Raw genomic sequence first — 21,791 nt, 5'->3', positions numbered from 1 at the left:
TTTCCTTGCTTTCTTTCCAAGTTTGAGGATTAATGTTCTTTTTTAAGTCACAGAAGCTGCTCAGGGGCAAAAAATACAAACCATAAAACCTTAACCCTTAGATGGCAGACTCTTTACAGATGGTCCAAAATGCAGTCAGTCAGTTTTGTTTGACAGAAATATAACAACACTTCCAGATTGCAGTAGAATCTATATATAGACGATAGTTAAAACATCTCTTATGCGGCGTAACTATATTTATGCTACGGTCCTAAGGTTGGCCGTGACTATATATAGATGATTCACTTTAGGGGGAGCTACTCTTCAAATACTGCTGCCGTCTAAGGGTCAATGTGCTTTTTTTTATCATTGCTGTATTAGTATTAAGGTAAGGTGAAAAGAAGAAAAAGTACCTAGTGGCTTGAACTTGATGAATAAAGGATGATGAGGTGAGGAGGGTAGAGTTGGCATGGGTAGATATGGATAAGAAAAATTAATAAATGAAAGCTAACAAATAAAATAAAAATTAATTAATAATAAATCAATAAAAATGAATAAATTAAAAAGTAAGTAATATGAAGTTGTGCAGAATGACTGACAGACCCCAGGCATGAACAGGGAGGCCAGGTGCTTAGTGTGGCGTCCGTTAGAAGGCCACCACCAACACGTCAGGGATGTACGGAGCCTCTCAACAAGTAAAAGAATAGAGGTCACTGCATAATGTCACTCATATTGTGACTTGCCTTCAGGAGTTTTAGTTGATCATCATTTTTATCTTCCATTTGATGTCAGATTTTTTGATAATCTCTCATGAAGTTAGACAGGCAACCCCAGTTATTGGCTGAGGGCCAAGGTGGATTGCCTGCCATGGCTAACAAGCCCAACCTGCCTGGGTTTGTAGTTGGAGTTGTCTTTCTCCTGGGTTAGTTGCCTACCCACCTGGCCGGGTTGGACTGAACTGGCAGGCATGTCCACAAGTTGGTCTGCTGTGCACACTCTGGGGCTCCAACCTGCTCTGAGATCCTCCAGAGATTTAGTCTGAGGCCACAAGGTCCCAGTCACCAAGGGTGCCACAAGGAGGCACTAATGAAGGTCTGAAGAGGCTTTGTGCCAGCAGGAAGGACTTACACACTCTGTCTTCTTTTCATTGGAGCATTCTGGCGGCTGCAACCGAAAGCAAGAGATGGCAAGCAGGGCTTACCTTCGAGTTTTAGCTGATGTTTAGTTTAACACAGTTTGATCTTTCCTCTTCCTTTTTGGTCACAAACTGTGATGGACTACAAGCCAAATAACTCACACTGTAAACCTTCTTACAGTTCATGAAACACAGAACACATGGCTTAAAATTACTTGGTGTTGGCATATAAACATGTTTGTACTTTCAACTTTTTTACTTCCTCTGAGCCTATGATACAAATAATTACTCCTTTTTCTTTCTTACATAATGCAAGGATTTTGTTCTGCACAGCAAACAATACAAATAAAAAATATGTCCCATGCAGGAACATTTACAGCCCAGCAGTATTAACTGCTGTTAACAACTTACAAAATAACAATGTTATTATCTTGACAAAACACTTTTAACAGACACTGGCTGGCAGAGGACACACAGCTGTAAATTGCTGCTAGATACATAAATTAACTTGTCCAAATATTAGAACCTGTAGCAATCTTTCCAGATCTATAAAAGATTTTTAATATTGAAGGCATAACCTGAAACCTTCAGGTTTTGTGACATTGTTTTTGATGATAATTGTTGGGTGGAGGTCATGGGACCTATGTAATGTCTGAATCACTGCTATATTGCAAGTAAAGATAAGCACTTGTTCCTTGCTTAGCATGGTAAATACACTTTCTGTAGAGTGGAGTGGAGTCCCTAGGTGTACACAGTGGAGTGCAGAGTAACAGACAGCTACTTCAAGGGAACACCAAGGAAAAGTGTAAAAAATCTTCACAACACTGGCCACAGACAATAATGAAGTCTTTGGTTGTGGTTCATGAAATCAAATTATTGATCTCATGGCTTATGCTGCGAAGCACAAAAATGTGGTGAAACCCATTTCATTGACCTCAAGGTAATATTTGCAAGGGACTAAGGAGGTGAAGCCTCCCTCAAAAAACATATAATACCTGGTCAAGATAAATTTTGAAGTTTGGAAATGATCTTTAACTACATAATCTCGTGCTCTCTGTTCCTGATATCCCTCCTGCCCTTAACACACATCCTGACTGAGTGACACGCCTGCCCCTGACCACGTATATGTATATGTTTAGTGTTTCCTGGAACTAAACTTTGTTTGCTTTTATGGGAAGCCAAGTCAGTGATGCCCAAGATAACGTTTCATTACTAAAGCAAACCATTATAAGATGAACCACTCATAAAAAGAACACCTGGTTATGATCACTCCTTCAAAACATGCTGAGCCTCCTCCTCCTCCTCCTCCTCCTCTTCCTCCACCCCTTCAGCTGGTATGCAAACTGGAACATTTGGTCTTCACTCATCACTAAATAGCAACACGTCAACAGAATTCAACCTTATATAGAACACCACAAGCAAACTTTCCCTTCCAGAATATTCCTTCCTTCCTGAGTCTAGCCTCCCTATAGTCAAACTACTACTTACGCCATCATTCATCGCTATACAGGTGATGCCATCATACTCAAACCCACCCTTTTAACGAGCAGATGAAGTACAATCTCATCAACACCAGCAGAGCCCCTTTCTCCCCCTCTGCACCAATTCAACTGTCTGGCACATAATTAAACTTCTTATTTCATCATTCATCAGCATTTAGATGTCGTCATCCTTCCAAAACTCACCCTTTTAAAGAGAAGATGAAGTACAGTCTCATCCACATCCTCAGTGCACCCTCCTCCCCCTCCTCCACACCCCTTCAACCCTCCTGTGTGGGGTCAAACTCCTTGTACCAGCGGCTGAACTCCATCACCTTCCGCCGCTGGGTCTCAAAGTTCTCACGGCGGGGTTTGCGCCAGAGGTTGTTCTCCAGGTCCAGCATGCCACCGACAATCTCCTGGAAATTAATTGTACATGTTTGTGAGGAAGATGAAAAGCTGAGGAAATGAAAGATGATGTCAGTTAATGTTGTGGGCTTTTTTTATATTTTTTTATGATCTGAAGGCGAATCATATGTGTTTGTGAAGATAGATATACAGTAGAGGCCCACTTAGCGCGAGATCAATTAGCTGCCGCGAATTAGCATAAAGCCTCCCCTAGCAGCGCGCAGCTACTATACTATTGTCACCATCACGGCTCGATAAACTGACGACTCATATTTTTTTTAATTATCAAAAAAAGTCAGAGTCACCCGCACGTGCGGCAATAACTTTTTTTTTGGTATTGGTTACTTTATTCAGGCGAGCGATCAGTTAGCGCCACCGCCTAATTCTCACAATCACCACGCTTCATACGAACAAGATTTCATCCAAGAAGACATCACCAAGCTACAGGAACGGAACAAAAAATTGGTTGCTACAATTCAATGAAAAAAAATGTAAAGTCCTGCACCTTGGGAGGGGATATCCAGCATACCAATACCACATGGGAAACACTCCACTATCCACCATAGAGGCAGAGAAAGACCTAGGGGAGTATACGTTACCAGGCTACCAGTGAAGGCCAAATCCATGCCAATTGCAGCTGACGGGTTAAGAGATAAACAGGTAACAAGCGTCCGTACCTGAGCGAAGTTGTTGGGGAACTCTTGCTCATCTTCAATAACGTGCGCAAAGCCGGCGTCCATAGCGAAGTCCACGAAGAAGTATGGCAATCCCTTGGGCACGGCGCGGCGCACATCCCGGCCCTTCAGCTCCACCAGCTTCTTGTTCTGGGCCCACTCGCGCTCACACTCCATGATGGCTTTCTGCGCGGACAGGAGGAGAAACATGTATCAGAGTGTGTGTTATCTTGAAGTGTGTGGGATACAAGTGTGAGATAAATGAAAATAAGTTGAATAGAATACAAACATCGTCCAATTTTCTGTTCCCCAGCACCTCCAAAAGTGTCTTCCTTCTCCTCGTCCTCTACCTTCCTTTACCCTCTTTTATTATTCTGAACTCTACGGGATGCAAAACAGGAGGTAAATATAGGAAAGTTGAATTATAAGTACATGTATGGTCTAATTTTCTGTTTTCTCAGCATACCAACAACCATCTTCTTCCTCCTCCTCCTCCTCCTCCTCCCATTTGTTCACCTCTCTTTGATATCTTGAAGGATGGAAATCAGGAGGTAAATATAGAAAAGTTGAATTATAAGTACATGTATGGTCTAATTTTCTGTTTTCTCAGCATACCAACAACCATCTTCTTCCTCCTCCTCCTCCTCCTCCCGTTTGTTCACGGATGCAAAACAGGAGGTAAATATAGGAAAGTTGAATTATAAGTACATGTATGGTCTAATTTTCTGTTTTCTCAGCATACCAACAACCATCTTCCTCCTCCTCCTCCTCCTGTTTGTTCACCTCTCTATGATATCTTGAAGGATGCAAAACAGGAGGTAAATATAGGAAAGTTGAATTATAAGTACATGTATGGTCTAATTTTCTGTTTTCTCAGCATACCAACAACCATCTTCTTCCTCCTCCTCCTCCTCCCGTTTGTTCACTTCTCATTGATATCTTGAAGGATGCAAAATAGGAGGTAAATATAAACAAATCCCATCGTTCTCCACCTCCTCCTCATCCTCGTCCTCCCGTTACCTTGAAATATACAGGAGCCATGTCGCCGGTCTCCCTGGGCAGCGGCACGCACTGTAACACCATGTGGGGGAAGTGCCGCAGCCGCTTGGCCGTCTCAAAGAAGATGCAATCCTCGCCGCGGGAGTTGAACATCTGCACCAAAGACTTTCGGAAACTCTAAAAAAGAGGATGAAAGAAAACAAGAAAAAATAAGTCAGAGAAGATGGCGCCACTATAAACACTTGCCTGTGCCATGACGGGCTGGGGACGACTACCGGCGAAATAGGCGAAAAAAAAAAAAAAATAAATAAAAAATAAAAAATAAAAAAAAGTTTGTTGAAAAAGTTTAAAATGAATATATAATACTGTAAAAAGGAAGAGTTGAAAACAGGATATGATTGCCACTACCTACACACCATTCGTAAGGGGGTTTAAATATCTGCATCAGGGACTCTAAAACTCTACAGAAGAAAAGAAAAAACATCAGTATTGCTTAACCCGGTAGCTGCGGGGATCATGTTTCTTAAGCGATCCTCTAAGCGTGAAAAATGAGAAAAAATCATCACTGACACAAACCATTGCATAACATATATCAAAGCATTTCTGATCAGTTTATGTATCATCTATTTTGGGGGGTTGATATCATGGCACAAATTTGGCCCGTCGCTGCTACACGGTAAAGCCACTAGTTTGGCCCATCGCTGCTACCGGGTTAAAAGTAGATATATGAATAAACAAAACCGTAATAAAAAATGAGGACTAAGAGAAGGGTAAGTTAGTTAGCATGTACGTACCATCCTATAAATGTTAATATTGGGTAAAAAATCAAATACATACTTGCATCAGAAAGAAATAAAGTTACTCGTCAAAATAAAGAGATAGCTCCACGTTCTTTCATCTGACATTTGGCATATTCATTTTTAAACCTCACTTCAATGTCTCCGAATGCTCTTCTTTTCCCGACATGAACATCATACAAATTGGTGAATATACTCGACAAGAGCTTAACGGTTAAGGTTCTTCTTCTCTTTTTTGTGGTAATTTATTTTATCTAGCTCTTTCTTATGCTACACAATGCTTTACTTGAACCTCATCCCACAAATCCTTCTGTTATTTTTTTTTTTTTTTTGTGTACATTTTTTATCTATCTTTCCCTAATGCTACATAATGCTTTACTTGAACCTCATCCCACAAATCCTTCTGTTATTTTTTTTTTTTTTTGGTGTACATTTTTTATATCTATTTCCTTTATGCCACATACATGCTTTACAAATCAATCTGTTATTTTATTTATTTATTTTTTTGGGTGTAAACTTTTTATCTATCTTTCCCTAATGCTACACAATGCTTTACCTGAACCTCATCCCACAAATCCTCCTCAGTTATTTATTATTTTTTTTTTTTGGTGTAAACTTTTTATCTATCTTTCCCTAATGCTACACAATGCTTTATTTGAACCTCATCCAACAAATCCTCCTCCGGTTAAGTTGACTAATTTTTTTTGGTGATAATTTGCTGAACTACTACCCGTTATGCTATACAAAGCTTTACCTGAACCTCAGCCCACAGGTCCTCCTCCGCCTGGACGCAGCAGCTGATGTGGTGGATGGGGGCGATGCAGCAGTGGCCGGGGGTGAGCGACTGGTGGGTTGGCAGGCTCACGTAACACTGTAAGGTCAAGTAGGATAATGCGTTGTATCATAAGACATTCCGTCACCCAAGAACACACATTTGACAAGGCTTTCATAGGAGTGGTGGGCATATCCAGGAGTAGTTTTATGACCCTGGTGGTAGTGTGACCCTTAGAGAGACACATATTTGACAAGGCTTTCATAGGAGTGGTGGGCATATCCAGGAGTAGTTTTATGACCCTGGTGGTAGTGTGACCCTTAGAGAGACACATATTTGACAAGGCTTTCATAGGAGTGGTGGGCATATCCAGGAGTAGTTTTATGACCCTGGTGGTAGTTTGACTCTTCTTCTGTACCGCGAACCTCAAGAAACACTCATCAGAACCCGAATGACCCCCTCTTAGGCCTTTAAAAATAGGTGATGTGAGAAGCAAGAGTGTCTTATAATACCGACCAATATAGTAGCTGACTCTAGTGTATGATGGTGAACAAAAAGACAGATCCACCTATTTTTCCCTCTCATATGTTACCTACAGCTAACATATGAGATGAAGGGATAGGTGTTGGGACTGTGTGGCAGAGCAGAGGGGAGGAAAGGACCCATGAAAACAAACGCCTAAATGGACTATTTGAAATGGTTTGACTATAAGTGATAAGAAAGAGTAACAACCTCTGATATTGTACACTGGTTAGGTTAGGCTAGGTTAGGGTGGACAAATAGAGTGACCCACTGTGCTCCAAACTAAGAGATTGAGGAACAGTAACTACCTCTGAGATAGTACGCTGGTTAGGTTAGGTTAGGTTAGGTTAGGTTAGGTTAGGTTTAGGTTAGGTTAGGTTAGGGTTAGGTTAGGGTTAGGTTAGGTTAGGTTGGACAAATAGACTGACCCACCGTACTCCAAACTAAGAGATCAAGAAACAGTAACTACCTCTGATATTGTATGCTGGTTAGGTTAGGTTGGACAAACAGACTGACCCACTGTGCTCCAAACTAAGAGATCAGGAAACAGTACCGTAACTACCTCTGATATTGTATGCTGGTTAGGTTAGGTTAGGGTTAGGTTAGGTTAGGTTAGGTTAGGGTTAGGTTAGGGTTAAGTTAGGTTAGGGTGGACAAATAGACTGACCCACTGTACTCCGAACTATGAGATCAAGAAACAGTAACTACCTCTGATATTGTACGCTGGTTAGGTTAGGTTAGGTTAGGTTGGACAAATAGACTGACCCACTGTGCTCCAAACTAAGAGATCAAGAAACAGTAACTACCTCTGATATTGTACGCTGGTTAGGTTAGGTTGGACAAACAGACTGACCCACTGTGCTCCAAACTAAGAGATCAAGAAACAGTAACTACCTCTGATATTGTACGCTGGTTAGGTTAGGTTAGGTTAGGTTGGACAAATAGACTGACCCACTGTGCGACTGACCCACTGTACTCCAAACTAAGAGATCAAGAAACAGTAACTACCTCTGATATTGTACTCTGGTTAGGTTAGGTTGGACAAACAGACTGACCCACTGTGCTCCAAACTAAGAGATCAAGAAAGAGTACCGTAACTACCTCTGATATTGTATGCTGGTGGACAAAAAGACTGACCTACCATCCTCCAGACTCTTAGTGATCCAGGACCCCTATTCTCAAACACTTGGGCTCCTTACTAGAATTTTATAAGGCCACAGAAAAGATGCATCAAGTTCTCAAGAGTGTTTTACCAGTTCACGGTTTAGAAATCTTGCAAAACCAAAGCCAGACACACGAAAACACCCATGAAAATGCTTATAACTTCCATAGTATATAGAGATCTCTGGAGTAGAGGAGATAAGCATAGAAGAGAGACACACCATATTGAAGCCACTGAGAACACCAACCCAGAACACATATTTGACAAGGCTTTCATAGGAGTGGTGGGCATATCCAGGAGGCAGCTGGCACTCACCTTCGTCCCCAGAGCCACGATGAGGTGTTTGGGCATCTCCTTACTGTCGAAGCACCACTGGCAGGACTCAAGGGACCGCTCGACCCTCTGGTGCTCCTGTATGGCCTTCTTCTTGTCCCTCTCAGCCTGCTTGGCGGTGCTGTCCCTCAGCGCCGCCTTGCTCATGAACATGTCATCGATGTCGTACTCGTCGTTGAGTCGCTCTGGGTTCATCATCGCCGCCTTCTCAAACATGGCGTTCTGGTCGTCAGCCGTGGTTCCCTTCTCCTTCTCAAACTGTGGATGGATGGATGGATGGGTGAGTGGGTGCGTGCTGTCATCCGTTTGAAGTTATAATGAGGCCAACTTTTTTTTGTCTCATACATACCTCCTCATTACCACTCTTAACCTCTATCTCTTTCCTCTTCTCCTATTTACTGTGGATGGATGGATGAGTGGATGAGTGGATGGATGAGTGGATATGGATACTGTTTCGAAATTATGGTACGAGGGGACAACTTTTTCTGTTTGTTTTGTTTCCTCCTTTGCAAGTCAACATCCCTCTTTTTAACTTCATCTTCATCTTCTTCTTCTCCTCTTACTTATTTCTCTTTTTTATCCCTCTTTTAACTTCACCCATCTTCTAACTTCCCCATTTTCTTCTCATTTTTATTTCTCCTCCTTGCCCCTCATTCATCTTCACCTCCATCTTCTTCTATCATTTATTTCTCCTCCTCTTTGTCCTTCCTTTCTCTTCACTTCAATCTCCTCCTTCTTCTCTTTTACCCTCTTTCTCCTTCACTTCAGTCTCCTCCTTCTTCTCTTTCCTCTTTCATCTCCATTACCATCTTTTCTCTCTTCCCTAACCTCCTTCTCCTTCATCTTTCCTCTTCATCTCCACTTCCCTCTTCTCCCTTCTCCATAACCTCCCTTTTCATCTGTATATTAACCTCTATTTCCATCTTCTACCTCTTTCCCTATCTTCTCCTTCCTCCTCCTCCTCCTCCTCCTCTTCCCTCAACATTTTCCTTACCTCCTCTTCCTCCTCCTCTTCTCCCAACACTTTCCCACTCTTCCTCCTCCTCCTCTTCTCCCAACACTTTCACACTCCTCCTCCTTCTCTTCCCCCTTCACTTTCACACTCTTCCTCCTCCTCTTCTCCCACTCCTCCTCCTCCTCCTCACCACCCTCACCATATTCTTGAGGCTGTGTTGGTCGTCATCAGGGAAGTACCTCACCCTCTGCCCGTCCTTCCCATGGGTCTTCACCTTCGTCCTCTTCTTCCCTCGGCCAGACTCTGCCTCGTCTGCTCCCATGACTGGCCGACTTATCCCTGTAAATATACGACAAAGGAGGATTAGGTTAGTTTTTATTATTATATTATTTTTATTTTTTTACAGTGATGGAGGCAGCTCAAGGGCAACAAAACCAGCTAGTCCCTATAATATAAAGGAAGAATAGGTTATTTTTGTTTTTTTGTTTTTTGAGAAGTGAAAGGAACTCGATGGCAACAAAAACAGAAAGCAATAATAATACTGTTACTCTCTCTCTCTCACACACACACACACACACAAAAATTATAGATACATAGAGGACGGAGCCGACGGTACACTGAAGGCCCAGGCAATTACAAATTAACAATAGTACAACTAGGTAAATACATACTTACATACCACACAGCCAGATATTTTGAACAAACAAATAACAATTAAATGAAAAGCTAATGAAAAAGGAGTTTGAACTCACTCAACCACTCCTGGAAAGACATTTCTCAACATCTTTTAATGGATGAATGCAGTGTTGTATGAATTCAAAGAGAAGCAGATATGGAGGCAGGGCAAGACAAACCATAGCCAGATCCTATGTACAACTCGGTAAACACACACACACACACACGAAAGAACGACGCACTCACCTCTGCTGTCTGTGCGGGTGAGGACAACCACCTGCTCCGAGGGTCCGCCGTCCTCCACCTTCCCTCCCAAGGCCACTCCACTCCCAGCCGCCCGCACGGCCCTGGCGGCCTCCAAACGGGACTTCAACTTGGCCGCCTGAGCCTAAAACAGCAACACAAGGAACACTGAGATTACACTGTGATGGACATGATGAAACTGACTGACATTTCCTCTTCTGCCTTCCTTCCTCAACATGAAACACAAGGGTACAAGGAGCCTACAAGCACACCCTCAGTCTACACATGTGTCTGAACTTTCATTTGCAGTGACTATATGACTGTTTAGTTTGTTCTACTCATCATTTACTTTATTTGTTGACCAGTTTTGGCTTATTTCCTTCTTAACCTGGTACCTGCAGGGATCATGTTTCTTAAAGGCCCCTCTAAGTGAGAATAGTGAGAAAAAATCAACACTCACGCACACCATTTCATTATATATATCAACGCATTTGTGATCGGTTTATGCATCATCTATTTTGGGGGGTTTATATCATGGCACAAATTTGGCCAGTCGCTGCTACACGGTAAAGCCACAAATTTGGCCTGTCGCTGCTACCAGGTTAAGCTTGAATTCACCTAACATGAATCCATATTTGTTTTTTCACACCAGAGGAAGCAGTCAAACATTGAAAGAAAAAAAGAAAAGAAAAAAAGTACCCCCCCAAAAAATACTAGTTACCATTCCCTAAAAACAAAGTGATGGTAGTGGTTCTAACACAGACAAAAATAGCCCACCCCACAAAAAACTCCTGCTCCTAAAAGACAAGTGAAAGTGCTGGTCTTAGCATACCCAAAAGACAGCCTATAAAAAATGCTGCTCTCCCAAAAATATGATAAAGTGATGGCCTTGGTCCTGGCAGGGTGATTGTGTTGATCCTAACAAAGTGGGGGGTAGCACGGGCCAAGCGAGTCATGAATCACAGCACCCACTATAAATAAAATTAGCTAACAGGCTGGGTCATCCAAGCGGCCCCTTAGGAATAGCAGCCAACCAGCGTCTCACTCCTCACCTCATTCCCCACCAGCTCGGCCTTCATGATCTTGGCACCCAGGTCGTTCATCTCCTTGTCTGTGAGAGGAGCCGTGGTGGGAGGCGCTGTGCTGGAGGGTGGCTGTTTAGGAGTGGCTGTAGTGGTGGTGGTGGTGGTGGGTGCTTCTTCTCTCTGCTCTCCTCTTGCTGTGGCTGTGGTGTTGGTGTCCTGTTGAAGAGTGCAGATATTTATTATTATTTATTTGCTTTTTTTTTCATGATAAAGGAGACAGTTAACCCGGTAGCAGTGACGGGCTAAATTTGTGGCTTTACCGTGTACCAGCAATGGGCCAAATTTGTGGCTTTACCGTGTACCAGCAATGGGCCAAATTTGTGGCTTTACCGTGTACCAGCAATGGGCCAAATTTGTGGCTTTACCGTGTACCAGCAATGGGCCAAATTTGTGGCTTTACCGTGTACCAGCAATGGGCCAAATTTGTGGCTTTACCGTGTACCAGCAATGGGCCAAATTTGTGGCTTTACCATGTACCAGCGACGGGCCAAATTTCTGCCATGATATAAACCCCCCAAAATTGAAAATGCATAAACTGATCACACATGCGTTGATATATATTATGAAATGGTTTGCGTGAGTGATGTTTCTTTCCCATTATTTTACTTAGAGGGGCCTTTAACCTAACCTAACCTGAGAAACATGACCCCCGCAGCTACCGGGTTAAAGTGCTGAAAAGGAGATTAGAAAGTTGCGGCTTATACAAAGGTGAAAGAAGTGGTTGTCAGTCCCTTGGGTTTCATGAGCAAAGGACAACTCAGTCTTCAAGTGAGAGGTATGGCATGAGGTATCTCCCTGCCACCCACTAACAGACATTGGGCCAGTTTCACAGTTCCCCATGATCGGTTAGTAAGTTCCCAAACCAATACCAGAGCCTTCGAAATTTCCTTGTATAGTGTCTGGTGTTTGTATTTAAGTTCACAAATTTGACGAAACTATGCAGGAAAAGTCTTGTGTATTCAGTGTGGGATCGAAGAGCTCACCATTTTGGATTATATGGGATTCTATAGTTTGGTTCGAGCTGTTACGAAGACACTGTGTTGGACTGTGAAATTGGCTCATAATACTGAAGACATTGGAACATGTATGAACAAAGGCATTGGAGAGTTACATATACTATACTCAAATTTTGCATGATTGGAGAAGCACAGGTACATGGTTTGACAGGATATTTGCATTTTTTTTTTTTTTTTTTACAGGACAACAAAACCTATGGGTAAGACATTATATATATTTTTTTTCTTATAGCTCAGGACGCAACTCAAGGGCAACAGAAGGAAAGTGTAGAAAAAAAAGCACGCCAATCACTGACCCACAAAGCAAAAAGTAAAGAGTGGCTAAAACAGAGGTCAATTTAGGATATGTCATAAGGAGTCATTTTTTACCCATTCATTCAGCAATAAAATGGAAAACACAGCTAGAGTACATGACAACTTAGACAATACTATCATAAGATCTAGATGAAGGCGGTGAAGAGACAGCAGCAAGGCTTACATGATCGGAGTCACTGGAAGAAGAGGAAGAGGAGGAGGAAGAACGTGGCCTCTGCTGCTCCTTGGGTGGCTGTCTGTGTTCCTTCTTCTGCCACCTGTTGCTGCTGCTGCTGGAGGGGCCTCGGTGGGCAGACCAGCTGGCACCCCTGAGTGGAAAAATTAATTATTGTTCAAAACTGTATCCTATTAACCTTTCCCTGCGAGTGTCACAGACTTTGGTGCCATTGCCTGCGAGTGTCCCACACATGGGCCAGGATAATTTTAAAGTAGTGGGGCAATTCTTTCGCGAGGAAATTACCGTATTTGATGGCTTATAAGACGCACTCCCAAATTGACCTGTCAATTGAAAAAAAAAAATTAAACGGGTTTAAACTACGAGTTTCTGGTGAAGATTTTTTGCCTGACATTCATTGCCGTCACCACTAACAGGTCATTTTTTTAGTTTAATATATATTCTGATCCTTACTAAGGGCCGCTTTCACAGTCACTTTTGTTCATTTTGATCGCTACCAATGGCGGCGCTCACCGCTATAGTATTTCCACATGAAACTGGTCGATGGGGTAGTGGCGGCTGCAGAGGAAACGAGAGGTGTTGGGTGTGTGGTAAAGGGAGGGGCAGGGCTAACCCCACAGCCGCCACTACCCCATCGGCCAGTTTCACGTGGAAATACTATAGTGGCGACCGCCGCCATTGGTAAAGATCAAAACAAACAAAAGTGACTACCAGTGAAGGCAAAAAGTATCAATCGCAGCGGACGGGTCAAACATGCTGCACTGCCTTCTAAATATGCTGCTCTTCCTTCCATTCCCTCGGCAAGTTGATAATGGACACAATTAGCGTGGAAAACTCTACCTTGCTGTGTTATTTTCCTCCCCTGGCTTCTGGAATCGCATGGAGAGCCCACTGCTCTTGGGTGACTCTTCTGGGGGCCTGAGGAATTTCTGGGAGAACCTGAAAAAATAAAAAATAATATCATAGTTTTGACTCCTCAGCATAATTTTCTTGTTCTCTTCAACTTCCACACATGCTCTCTCTCTCGCTCTCTCTCTCTCTCTTTTATGGCCCTCCTAACCCTTCTCTGCACACAAAAGGGACAGGGAAAATAGTGATGTCAGGGAGTTATGGCATCACAAGAAAAAAAAGAGTAAGGGAGCACATATCTTAACATCGTAAGCAAGTCCAGTTTTCCCCACAGAAATACAAACACTTGGAATGAACAAGAGGAAGAAGAAGTAGTAGGGGTGGGGATGCAGAGAGTGTGTGGCGACTTAAGGAAGAACTTGATCAATATAGAGATGGAGACTGGACCACATAGACATAGCTCAGGCCCTGTAATAGTAAAACAACACCCCTGCTACGTCACCCTGCCCCTAACAAGAACCACCCCAGCTCCTCTCCGCAACAAGGTCAATACAACTATACTCTATGGAGCCTGAGATGAGAATATATCACAAGAAAACCCTCCTCCTCTACCCTCCTACCTGACTCTACCATGAAGCCAGATTTTGCCCAACCCTCAATGAATCAACCACCCATCAACTATCATCACCAGAGCAGCTGTACCCTTCCTCTGTCGCCTATAGGGAGTAGATACTTTAATGACATGTTCCCACCTTAGTCTGGATAGGTAAACACACTAACCTGGTACTGCTGTTTTCTCTTGGGTGATGGTCTGGCTTCCTGTCCCCTGTCTTGCCCCTGTGCCTGCTGTTACTGCTACTACTACTACTGCTGCTACTACTGCTGTGTCGTCGTCTTCTGCTTCTCTCGTTATCTTGGCTTCTACTTCTGCTTCTGCTCCTTCTTCTTACTCTGTCCTTCTCTCTCTCTTGACTCCCACTCCTGCTCCTTCGGTCTCTGTTCCTGTCTCTGCTTCTGCTTCTCCTTCTGTGGTCTCTCTCTCTGCTCCTGCTCCTGCTCCTCCTGTTTCTTCTCCATCTCTGGTTTCTTGCATCATCGTTCTCTCTCTGCTTCCCCCTTCCTCCTCCTCCTCCTCTCCCTTCTGCCTCTGCTAGTAAGTCGTTAAATCTTGCCAGGGACTGAAAGAAAAGGTAGATAATGATAGTGATAATAGTAACAGTACAGTAGTCCCTTTTTTTTATATATAACAAAGGAGACAGCTCAAGGGCACAAAAAAAAAGCCCAATACTCGCTGCTCCTAAAATGAGGTGGCCGAAAGAGAGGTCAATTTTGGGAGGAGAGGTTTATTTAGCATGTTTCTTTTATGGGCTGTCCTTATAGTAATGCTCCCTTGTCCTGGCTTCCTTACACACACCGACACTATAGTCTTCCAAATATGTCGAGGCCAGGTTCTGGCCTCAAGATCTTTCCTCCTCTGCTCCCACAGTCCCAACACCTATCTCTTCCTCTCATATGTAAGCTTTAGGTAACATATGAGAGGAAAAAATAGGTGTTGGGACTGTGTGGCAGAGCAGAGGGGAGAAATGGACCCACAGGAGACAATGCCAAAACGGACTTGACAATTTGGTTTCACTATAAAAGAGAAGTCCCACTAGTCTCATATCAATAAGTTGTGCTAATATAACACCTACTTTTAGCTTGAATTTCTTTACTACTTATCTTGTGTTAAACAAAGGGTCTAAGACTAATATCATACCCCTACTACTAAATCACCCTGCCCCTAAGAACAACCAAAGCTTCTTCTTCTTACCCCCCATCGCTCAGCCGCCACCTCGTCCAGCGTCCTGCCCTCCGCTGTGGCCTGCTCCTTGGCGCGCTGCAGGGCTCGGTTCAGCCAGCCAGTGTCCAGCCCTGTCGTCTGCGTGGCTGCGGGTGATGGCTTACGCTCTTCCTCCGGCAGTCCCATCCCTCCATCCTTGAAGTATGGGTTCAGCTCTCGGGCGTGTGATCCTGGCTGTGAGGGGGCGAGGGTGAGGCGGTGAGCAACTGTTCTGAGGCTAAGGTTGCTGTGGTTGGTGGTTGAGGTTGTTTCTCTAGAGGTGATGTAATGAGGCGGAGGTACAAGGAGGAGACCAAAGAGAACCTGGAGACTGTGTGTGGAGGACATAAGGAGGACGGAAATTTGGGAGGAGATGAGTTGCAGAGGTGGAGGTAGAAGGAAGATCAGCTGGGTGACCAAAGAAGACCTGGAGATGATGTGCGGCAGAAGACATGAGGAGGATAAACATCAGAGAGGAGAGAGTCTGTAACTGTTAACCCCTTGGATGTGGATTTCCTACAAGAAGACATCACCAAGCAACAGGAGTGGAGCAAAAAGTGGCTGCTACAGTTCAATGAAGAAAAATGTAGTCCTGCATACCAATACCACATGGGAAACACTCCACTATCCACACAGAGGCAGAGAAAGACCTGGGACTATATGTTACCAGGCTACCAGTGAAGGCAAAATCCGTGCCACTTGCAGCGGCCGGGTTAAGGTGTGAGAGACTCATAGCCTGCCCAACCACATAAAGGAAAAAAAAAATAATCAATGAGGAAATATAGGTTGGTATTGTCAGATGCCAAAAAGGAGGTTAATCGAGTTCTAATGAGTGTTCTTTTAGGTTCGCGGTACAGAAGAAGGCTCAGACTACCACCAGGGTCATAAAAGTACCCCTGGAAATGCCCTGAACTCCCACGAAAGACTAGTAAATTACGTGTTCTTGGGCGCAGAAATGTTTAAAAATATGGCCCATAAAGTTTTCATGTGGGATTTTTAATGGTATGATAAATGTAGAGGTTGTTAATATGCAAGACTCCACCTCCGCCTACCTTTGCTGCCTCCCTCTTCTTCCTCTCCTCCTCCTCCTTGGCCTTCTTCCTGCTGGTGCCGTCACGCTCCCGCATTTGCTCACGGGAGAAGGTGCCAAAGAGGGACGTCATCTACGGACCGGAGAAAAAATGTAAACAATGAAACTGAAATATAAATAAGAAAACACTCGGGAAGGAATAAAAAAAACTCTGTTACCATTTTCAATTAGTGTTCTATGTAGCTTTTTTTTAACGGTAACAGAAGCAAATAAAAAGGAAAAAACAATAAAGCTCACTCCCTGCTCATTAAAGGGACTTTGTATAGGTCTACTGCAATTTTTTGTTTTCCCTTAGTTTCATGATGTCAATAATAATAATAATAATAATAATAATAATAATAATAATAATAATAACAATAACAACAATAATATTAATGAGGTACCTCCATCCAGCCATCCCGCTTCAAGCCCTCCCCTGTGGCAGTCTCCTGAGGGGGTGGGGGCAGTGGGGGGGCAGGGCCTTTAGGGAGAAGCTGCTGGCTGGGAAGGGGTTTGGGGGCAGCTGATGAGGAGGAGCTTTCAATCCACACAGCCTCACCGCCCTCCTCCTCATCCCCCTCGTTGTCACTGCTCTGAAATTTGACAAGAATACACCATTTTTTTGTGTCCTTTGCATAGGGTGAATCATGTAACCATAGGAACAAGGCTACAGTTGAAGAGGTGTTCCAGAGTTCTCACCAGTGCATGGGATGAAAGAATGAAGGTGCTGGTTCAACTCTTGCATTAGGAAGTTGGATGGGATAGTGATGAGCTTGAGTAGAATGTTGGATGAAAGAATGAAGATGCTGGCTAAACTCTTGCATTAGGAAGTTGGATGGGATAGCGATGAACTTGAGTAGAATGTTGGACGAAAGAATGAAGGTGCTGGTTAAACTCTTGCATTAGGAAGTTGGATGGGATAGTGATGAACTTGAGTAGAATGTTGGACGAAAGAATGAAGATGCTGGTTAAACTCTTGCATTAGAAAGTTGGACGGGATAGTGATGAGCTTGAGTAGGATGTTGTGTGCAGTAAGGCCACGGTTAGCAAGTTCAGAGAAGAGGTTAGTGCGAAAATAGGAATGAAAGATAGCGAGGAAAGCAAATAGGAATACAAAAATATATCTAACCTGAATAAGTTATATAAACACACCTTTACGGACTCAACACTGTTCACTTCCAATGGATCAAAGAATCTTAGTGAAAACTTTTAAACATCTAGAATGACACCTACCCAAAAAATGAACGCAAAATCATTCTCCTACTGGTGTTGTACGCCAAACAAAAAATAAATAAATGAAGAGAAGAGAGAAAGAAAGAAAAAAGAAAGTGAGAAAGAAATAAAAAAAGAAAGAAAAAAAGAAAAAACAAAGAAAGAATGAGAAAGAAAGTGAAGGAAAGAAAATAAGCAAAAAAGAAAAAACAAGGAAGAATAGAAAGAAAAAAGAAAAAGATTGAAAGAAAGAAAAATGTAAAAAATGACCCACATGAGGCACCAAACACCCTCCAAGCACACCAACACAAGCAACACTTTCTCAGCCCAACACAACTCACCGAGGACGACGAATCCTTCCTCTTGCTCTTCTTGGCCTTTTTCTCCTTCTTCTTTTTCTTCTTCTTGTCCTTTTTCTTCTTTTTCTTTTTCCTGGCTGCGTCGGGGTCCTGGTCAAGCCGGGCCTCCACTGACGGCAGCATCCACGTGTGTTCGCCCCGCTGCCGCGCTGCCTCCTGCTGCTCCTCCCGTACCTCATACTCCTGCTGGGCCTGGAATGGGGTAGGTAAAGTTGGGTGCATACGCCATAGCTATGCATGACCAAAGGGCTCATCTCCATCACATTAGCCTTTAAGCCAGTGGAGGGAAGAGGCCATTACCCCGGGACACAAGGCCAGTGTGACATCCAGGTTACCACAGTTTATGCTCCGCAGGCTTCCCAAAGTACCCATTTATCAACCAGCCCGAAAGGGAGGATGGACAGCTGGGTGGGTTGCATGCCGATAGACCAGGCCAGGATTCGAACCCAGGCCAGCAGATTTGTAGCTAGACATGCTAACCACTAGGCCACGAGCATGTGTGTGGGGGGCGGGGATATAGTGTCTGGCCTTGCTGGAACCTGACTGACCCTACTGACTTGTTGATCTTATTGACTTACTGATTTTTGTCATCTGAATATCAAATGTCTCCAACTGGGCCTTATTATTCATGAATTTAACCCTATACTAAGTTTTGGACGCAGCAACACGCACCCCACGAACACTAATTAATTATTCACTTAGTAGTTTGCAGGGTATCAGAAAACAGAAAAAAATCTTATCATAGGGTAAAGAATTTTTAATATTGAATACTTCACAACAAAAACTAAATGAATAAATAAATGAATATATATAGCTGACACTTAACCCCTTGACTGCAGACTCCTTAGAAGAAGACATCATCAAGCAACAGGAATGGAACAAAAAGTGGCTGCTACAATTCAATGAAGAAAAATGTAGTCCTGCACCTTGGCAGGGGAAATCCAGCATACCAAAACCACATGGGAAACACTCCACTATCCACCACAGAGGCAGAGAAAGACCTGAGAGTATTATGTTACCAGGCTACGTGTGAAAGCCAAATCCATGCCCATCACAGCGGACGGGTTAATCCCCACTTGTATCTTCAAGAGCAGAGTCACCCGGGACTTACCTTCTCCAGGATGGCTTTCCGCGCCTTCCGTTCAAACTGCCGCTGCTGCTCCTTCTCCCGGGCACTCTCAAAGTTGATGAGTGACGCAGACATCTTGCTGGTGCTCTTCTCCTTGCTGCTGTCCTGTCTGCTGCTGACTCAGCCCTATAAGACAAGCTGAAGGTGAGTTACTTATTGTAGTTTTTGGATTATGTCTAGAATCTCTCCCTGCACTACCACCCCAGCTCTAGTGACCTCTAGTGACGGTAACAGGCCTCTATGTACCGTTGGCTGCTATGTACCACCGGCTGCTATGTACCATCACTGGCTGCTATGTACCGTACCATCCATGGCTGCTATGTACTGGTACCATTAGCAACCAAATAGGAGAGAGAGAGAGAGAGAGAGAGAGAGAGAGAGAGAGAGAGAGAGAGAGAGAGAGAGAGAGAGAGAGAGAGAGAGAGAGAGAGAGAGAGAGAGAGAGAGAGAGAAACTACATTCTCATCCCTGTCATCCTCCTTGCCTTCTCTTCATTAAATGTGTACTGGGTCCAATTTTATTCTGTGTTTATACTATCGGTCTTTCACATTTGCTAAGAAGGCATGAAGTTGACTTTAAACTGTATGCTGATGATACACAGTTCTATTTGTCGCTGAGTGATGTGGAAAACACTGAAGATAAGCTGAGCAGAATTATGGATGATGTTGGGAAATGGATGAATTCTAAGCAATTGAAGCTAAATGAGGATAAAACTGAATGCTTGATTGTGGGGAAGAACAAGGATCTCAGGAGGCTAGATATTTCCACTCTTCGGATAAAAGATGACACTATGACTAAAAAAGCCAGTCAAAGATTTAGGTGTGATACTTGACTGCACTCTATCATTCAAAGAACAGATCAATCAGGTGGTGAGAATGGCAGGCTACCATCTGAGAAATATTGCATTTGTCAAGAAATACCTGGATGATAAGACTATGAAGATGCTTATATATAATCATGTAACTAGTAAGCTGGATTATTGTAACTCACTTTATTATGGCCTTCCTAAATATCTACTGAAGAAACTACAACTTGTTATGAACAGAGCTGCAAGGCTAATAAAGGGTCTGCCCCCCCATGAGAGAATAACACCTGCACTTATAGACTTGCATTGGCTACCCATTAAGGCACGAATAGTCTACAAAATATGTGTCTTGACTTATCAAGCAACGCGACTTGGTAAACCTGGATATTTGAAAAACATACAACAGGATTTTTATTTGGACACCACCATGTCAGTGAGACAGTACAGAACGGTATAGACTCTATGAGCCCAGGGTCAACCTAGAACTGGGTTTCAGAGCATTTGAGAAGAGTGACCCGCGGCTCTATAATGAGTTGCCCGGGGATGTTAAGAACAGTGACAGCCTGGCAATCTTCAAGAAAGTGCTGAAGACTCACTCACAAAATCCTACGACTTAACAAATATGAGGATTGAGGACAACTTTAGGTCATAATATTACTGTTACAATGTTAGCGGCCCTGTGGAGTGCTGCTTCTTCTTCTTCTTTTGACCTGTAACGCTTTGTATCGCTTCTTAGGTCCTCCTCCTCTGGTTCCTCCCTTCTTATTCACACATCTACCTTTTCAGTATTATGTTATTTTCTAACCTGAGATAAAGCCACTTATATTCACCTATTCACACGTTTGTGCCCTTTTTTCCCAGCACTGTGCGAGGAACACTTTTGCCACCTTTACCATTCTTCTTTCTGTTTCCTTTTTGTCTCCATACAGCCCCAACACCGTGCAGATCGCCCCGTTTTCCTCCTCTAGCCTCGTAGCCCACTCCTCTCTGCCAATTATCACTACTCCTGCCACTAACTCCCCTCCCTGCCTCTCATAATTGCTGCATTCCACTATTAGGTGTTCTACTGAAACCTCATCAACGGTAACGGTAACCTTCCCCTGTTTCTCACTTCATGCTAAGGAAACTCAAGTCCAACCTGCTCTAAAGATAACGTAAAGCAAGGCGAGTAAAGGAACAGGAATAAGAAATACGCAATAAGAAAAAAATAAGAAAAATGAGGAATATAAGAAGTAAGAAGTGTCCTCGGCCTCTACAGCACAACTTACGCCATTTACGGCACTTCCCTGCATATGCTCACCTTTTCCTTAATCTCCTCGTTATTCTGTCACTCCCTCCCGCCGGTGACACGTCCAGGGCAGTGCCAGGGAAGGAAAATTATAAGGGCGAGCGACGAGGACTTCTTCTTCTTCTTGGGTACCATAACAAACGTCTCGAGCTGATGATGATGATGATGATGGTTGTTATTGTGGGATGGAAGGTGATTGATTGATTGATAGTTTATTGTTGCAGGTAAACAACAAGGGAGAAGGGAAAAAAACACAGATAAATGACCCCATTGTGTTATATAGAATGCTCATTTATTATAGTAGGAAAAAAGGTTCACCTCCAACTCAGACCATTGCCAACTCGGACCGGACCGATGCGAGTTAGTATTTCAGAATGGTCCGAGTTGGTATTTCAAAATGGTCGTAGTTGGTTGAGATGACGGTCCGAGTTGGTATTTCAAAATGGTCCGAGTTGGTTGTTCAAAATAGAAATAGAAATAAACTCTATAGCAGTGATCCTTGAGGTCTGTTGGAGGAAGGACTCGGAGATTGTCGTAC

The 21,791-nt window shown here is 43.4% G+C and overlaps 1 protein-coding gene across 3 annotated transcripts; it reads right to left on the bottom strand.

The window, feature by feature from the left end:
• Positions 1–1,340: 1,340 nt before the first annotated feature.
• LOC126982658 (CWF19-like protein 2) lies at positions 1,341–21,431 on the bottom strand. 3 transcript variants are annotated; one of them, XM_050834919.1, is made up of 17 exons: positions 21,266–21,431; positions 19,143–19,286; positions 18,014–18,223; positions 16,865–17,053; positions 16,444–16,554; positions 15,383–15,586; positions 14,353–14,750; positions 13,564–13,662; positions 12,712–12,856; positions 11,185–11,373; positions 10,136–10,277; positions 9,414–9,553; positions 8,242–8,517; positions 6,225–6,341; positions 4,695–4,850; positions 3,678–3,860; positions 1,341–3,011 (listed from the first exon to the last, which is right to left on the bottom strand). In XM_050834919.1, the coding sequence occupies exons 2-17, from the start codon at positions 19,233–19,235 to the stop codon at positions 2,874–2,876; spliced, it is 2,790 nt and encodes a 929-aa protein (XP_050690876.1). In that variant the 5' UTR covers positions 19,236–19,286; positions 21,266–21,431; the 3' UTR covers positions 1,341–2,873. The 3 variants fall into 3 exon arrangements, 2 of the variants coding, with proteins under 2 accessions (XP_050690876.1, XP_050690877.1); XM_050834920.1 differs by having other exon boundaries at positions 19,143–19,298; positions 21,266–21,421; XR_007735285.1 differs by lacking the exons at positions 1,341–3,011; positions 3,678–3,860; positions 4,695–4,850 and adding an exon at positions 5,951–6,032 and having other exon boundaries at positions 6,132–6,341.
• Positions 21,432–21,791: the final 360 nt, after the last annotated feature.

This window comes from Eriocheir sinensis, chromosome 51 (assembly GCF_024679095.1).
Source record: "Eriocheir sinensis breed Jianghai 21 chromosome 51, ASM2467909v1, whole genome shotgun sequence".
NCBI lineage: Eukaryota > Metazoa > Arthropoda > Malacostraca > Decapoda > Varunidae > Eriocheir > Eriocheir sinensis.
The sequence above is the reverse complement of the archived record's forward strand: the minus strand, read 5'-3'. Positions and strand labels throughout refer to the sequence as shown.

Coding starts and splice junctions, on each gene's coding strand:
- LOC126982658 (XM_050834919.1), bottom strand. CDS start 19,235: ATGTCTGCGTCACTCATCAACTTTGAGAGTGCCCGGGAGAAGGAGCAG. Junction 11,374..12,711: donor CTTCCAGTGACTCCGATCAT/GTAAGCCTTGCT, acceptor ACTCTTCAACAG/GACACCAACACCACAGCCAC. Junction 4,851..6,224: donor ACCTGTGGGCTGAGGTTCAG/GTAAAGCTTTGT, acceptor CCTCTTTTTTAG/AGTTTCCGAAAGTCTTTGGT.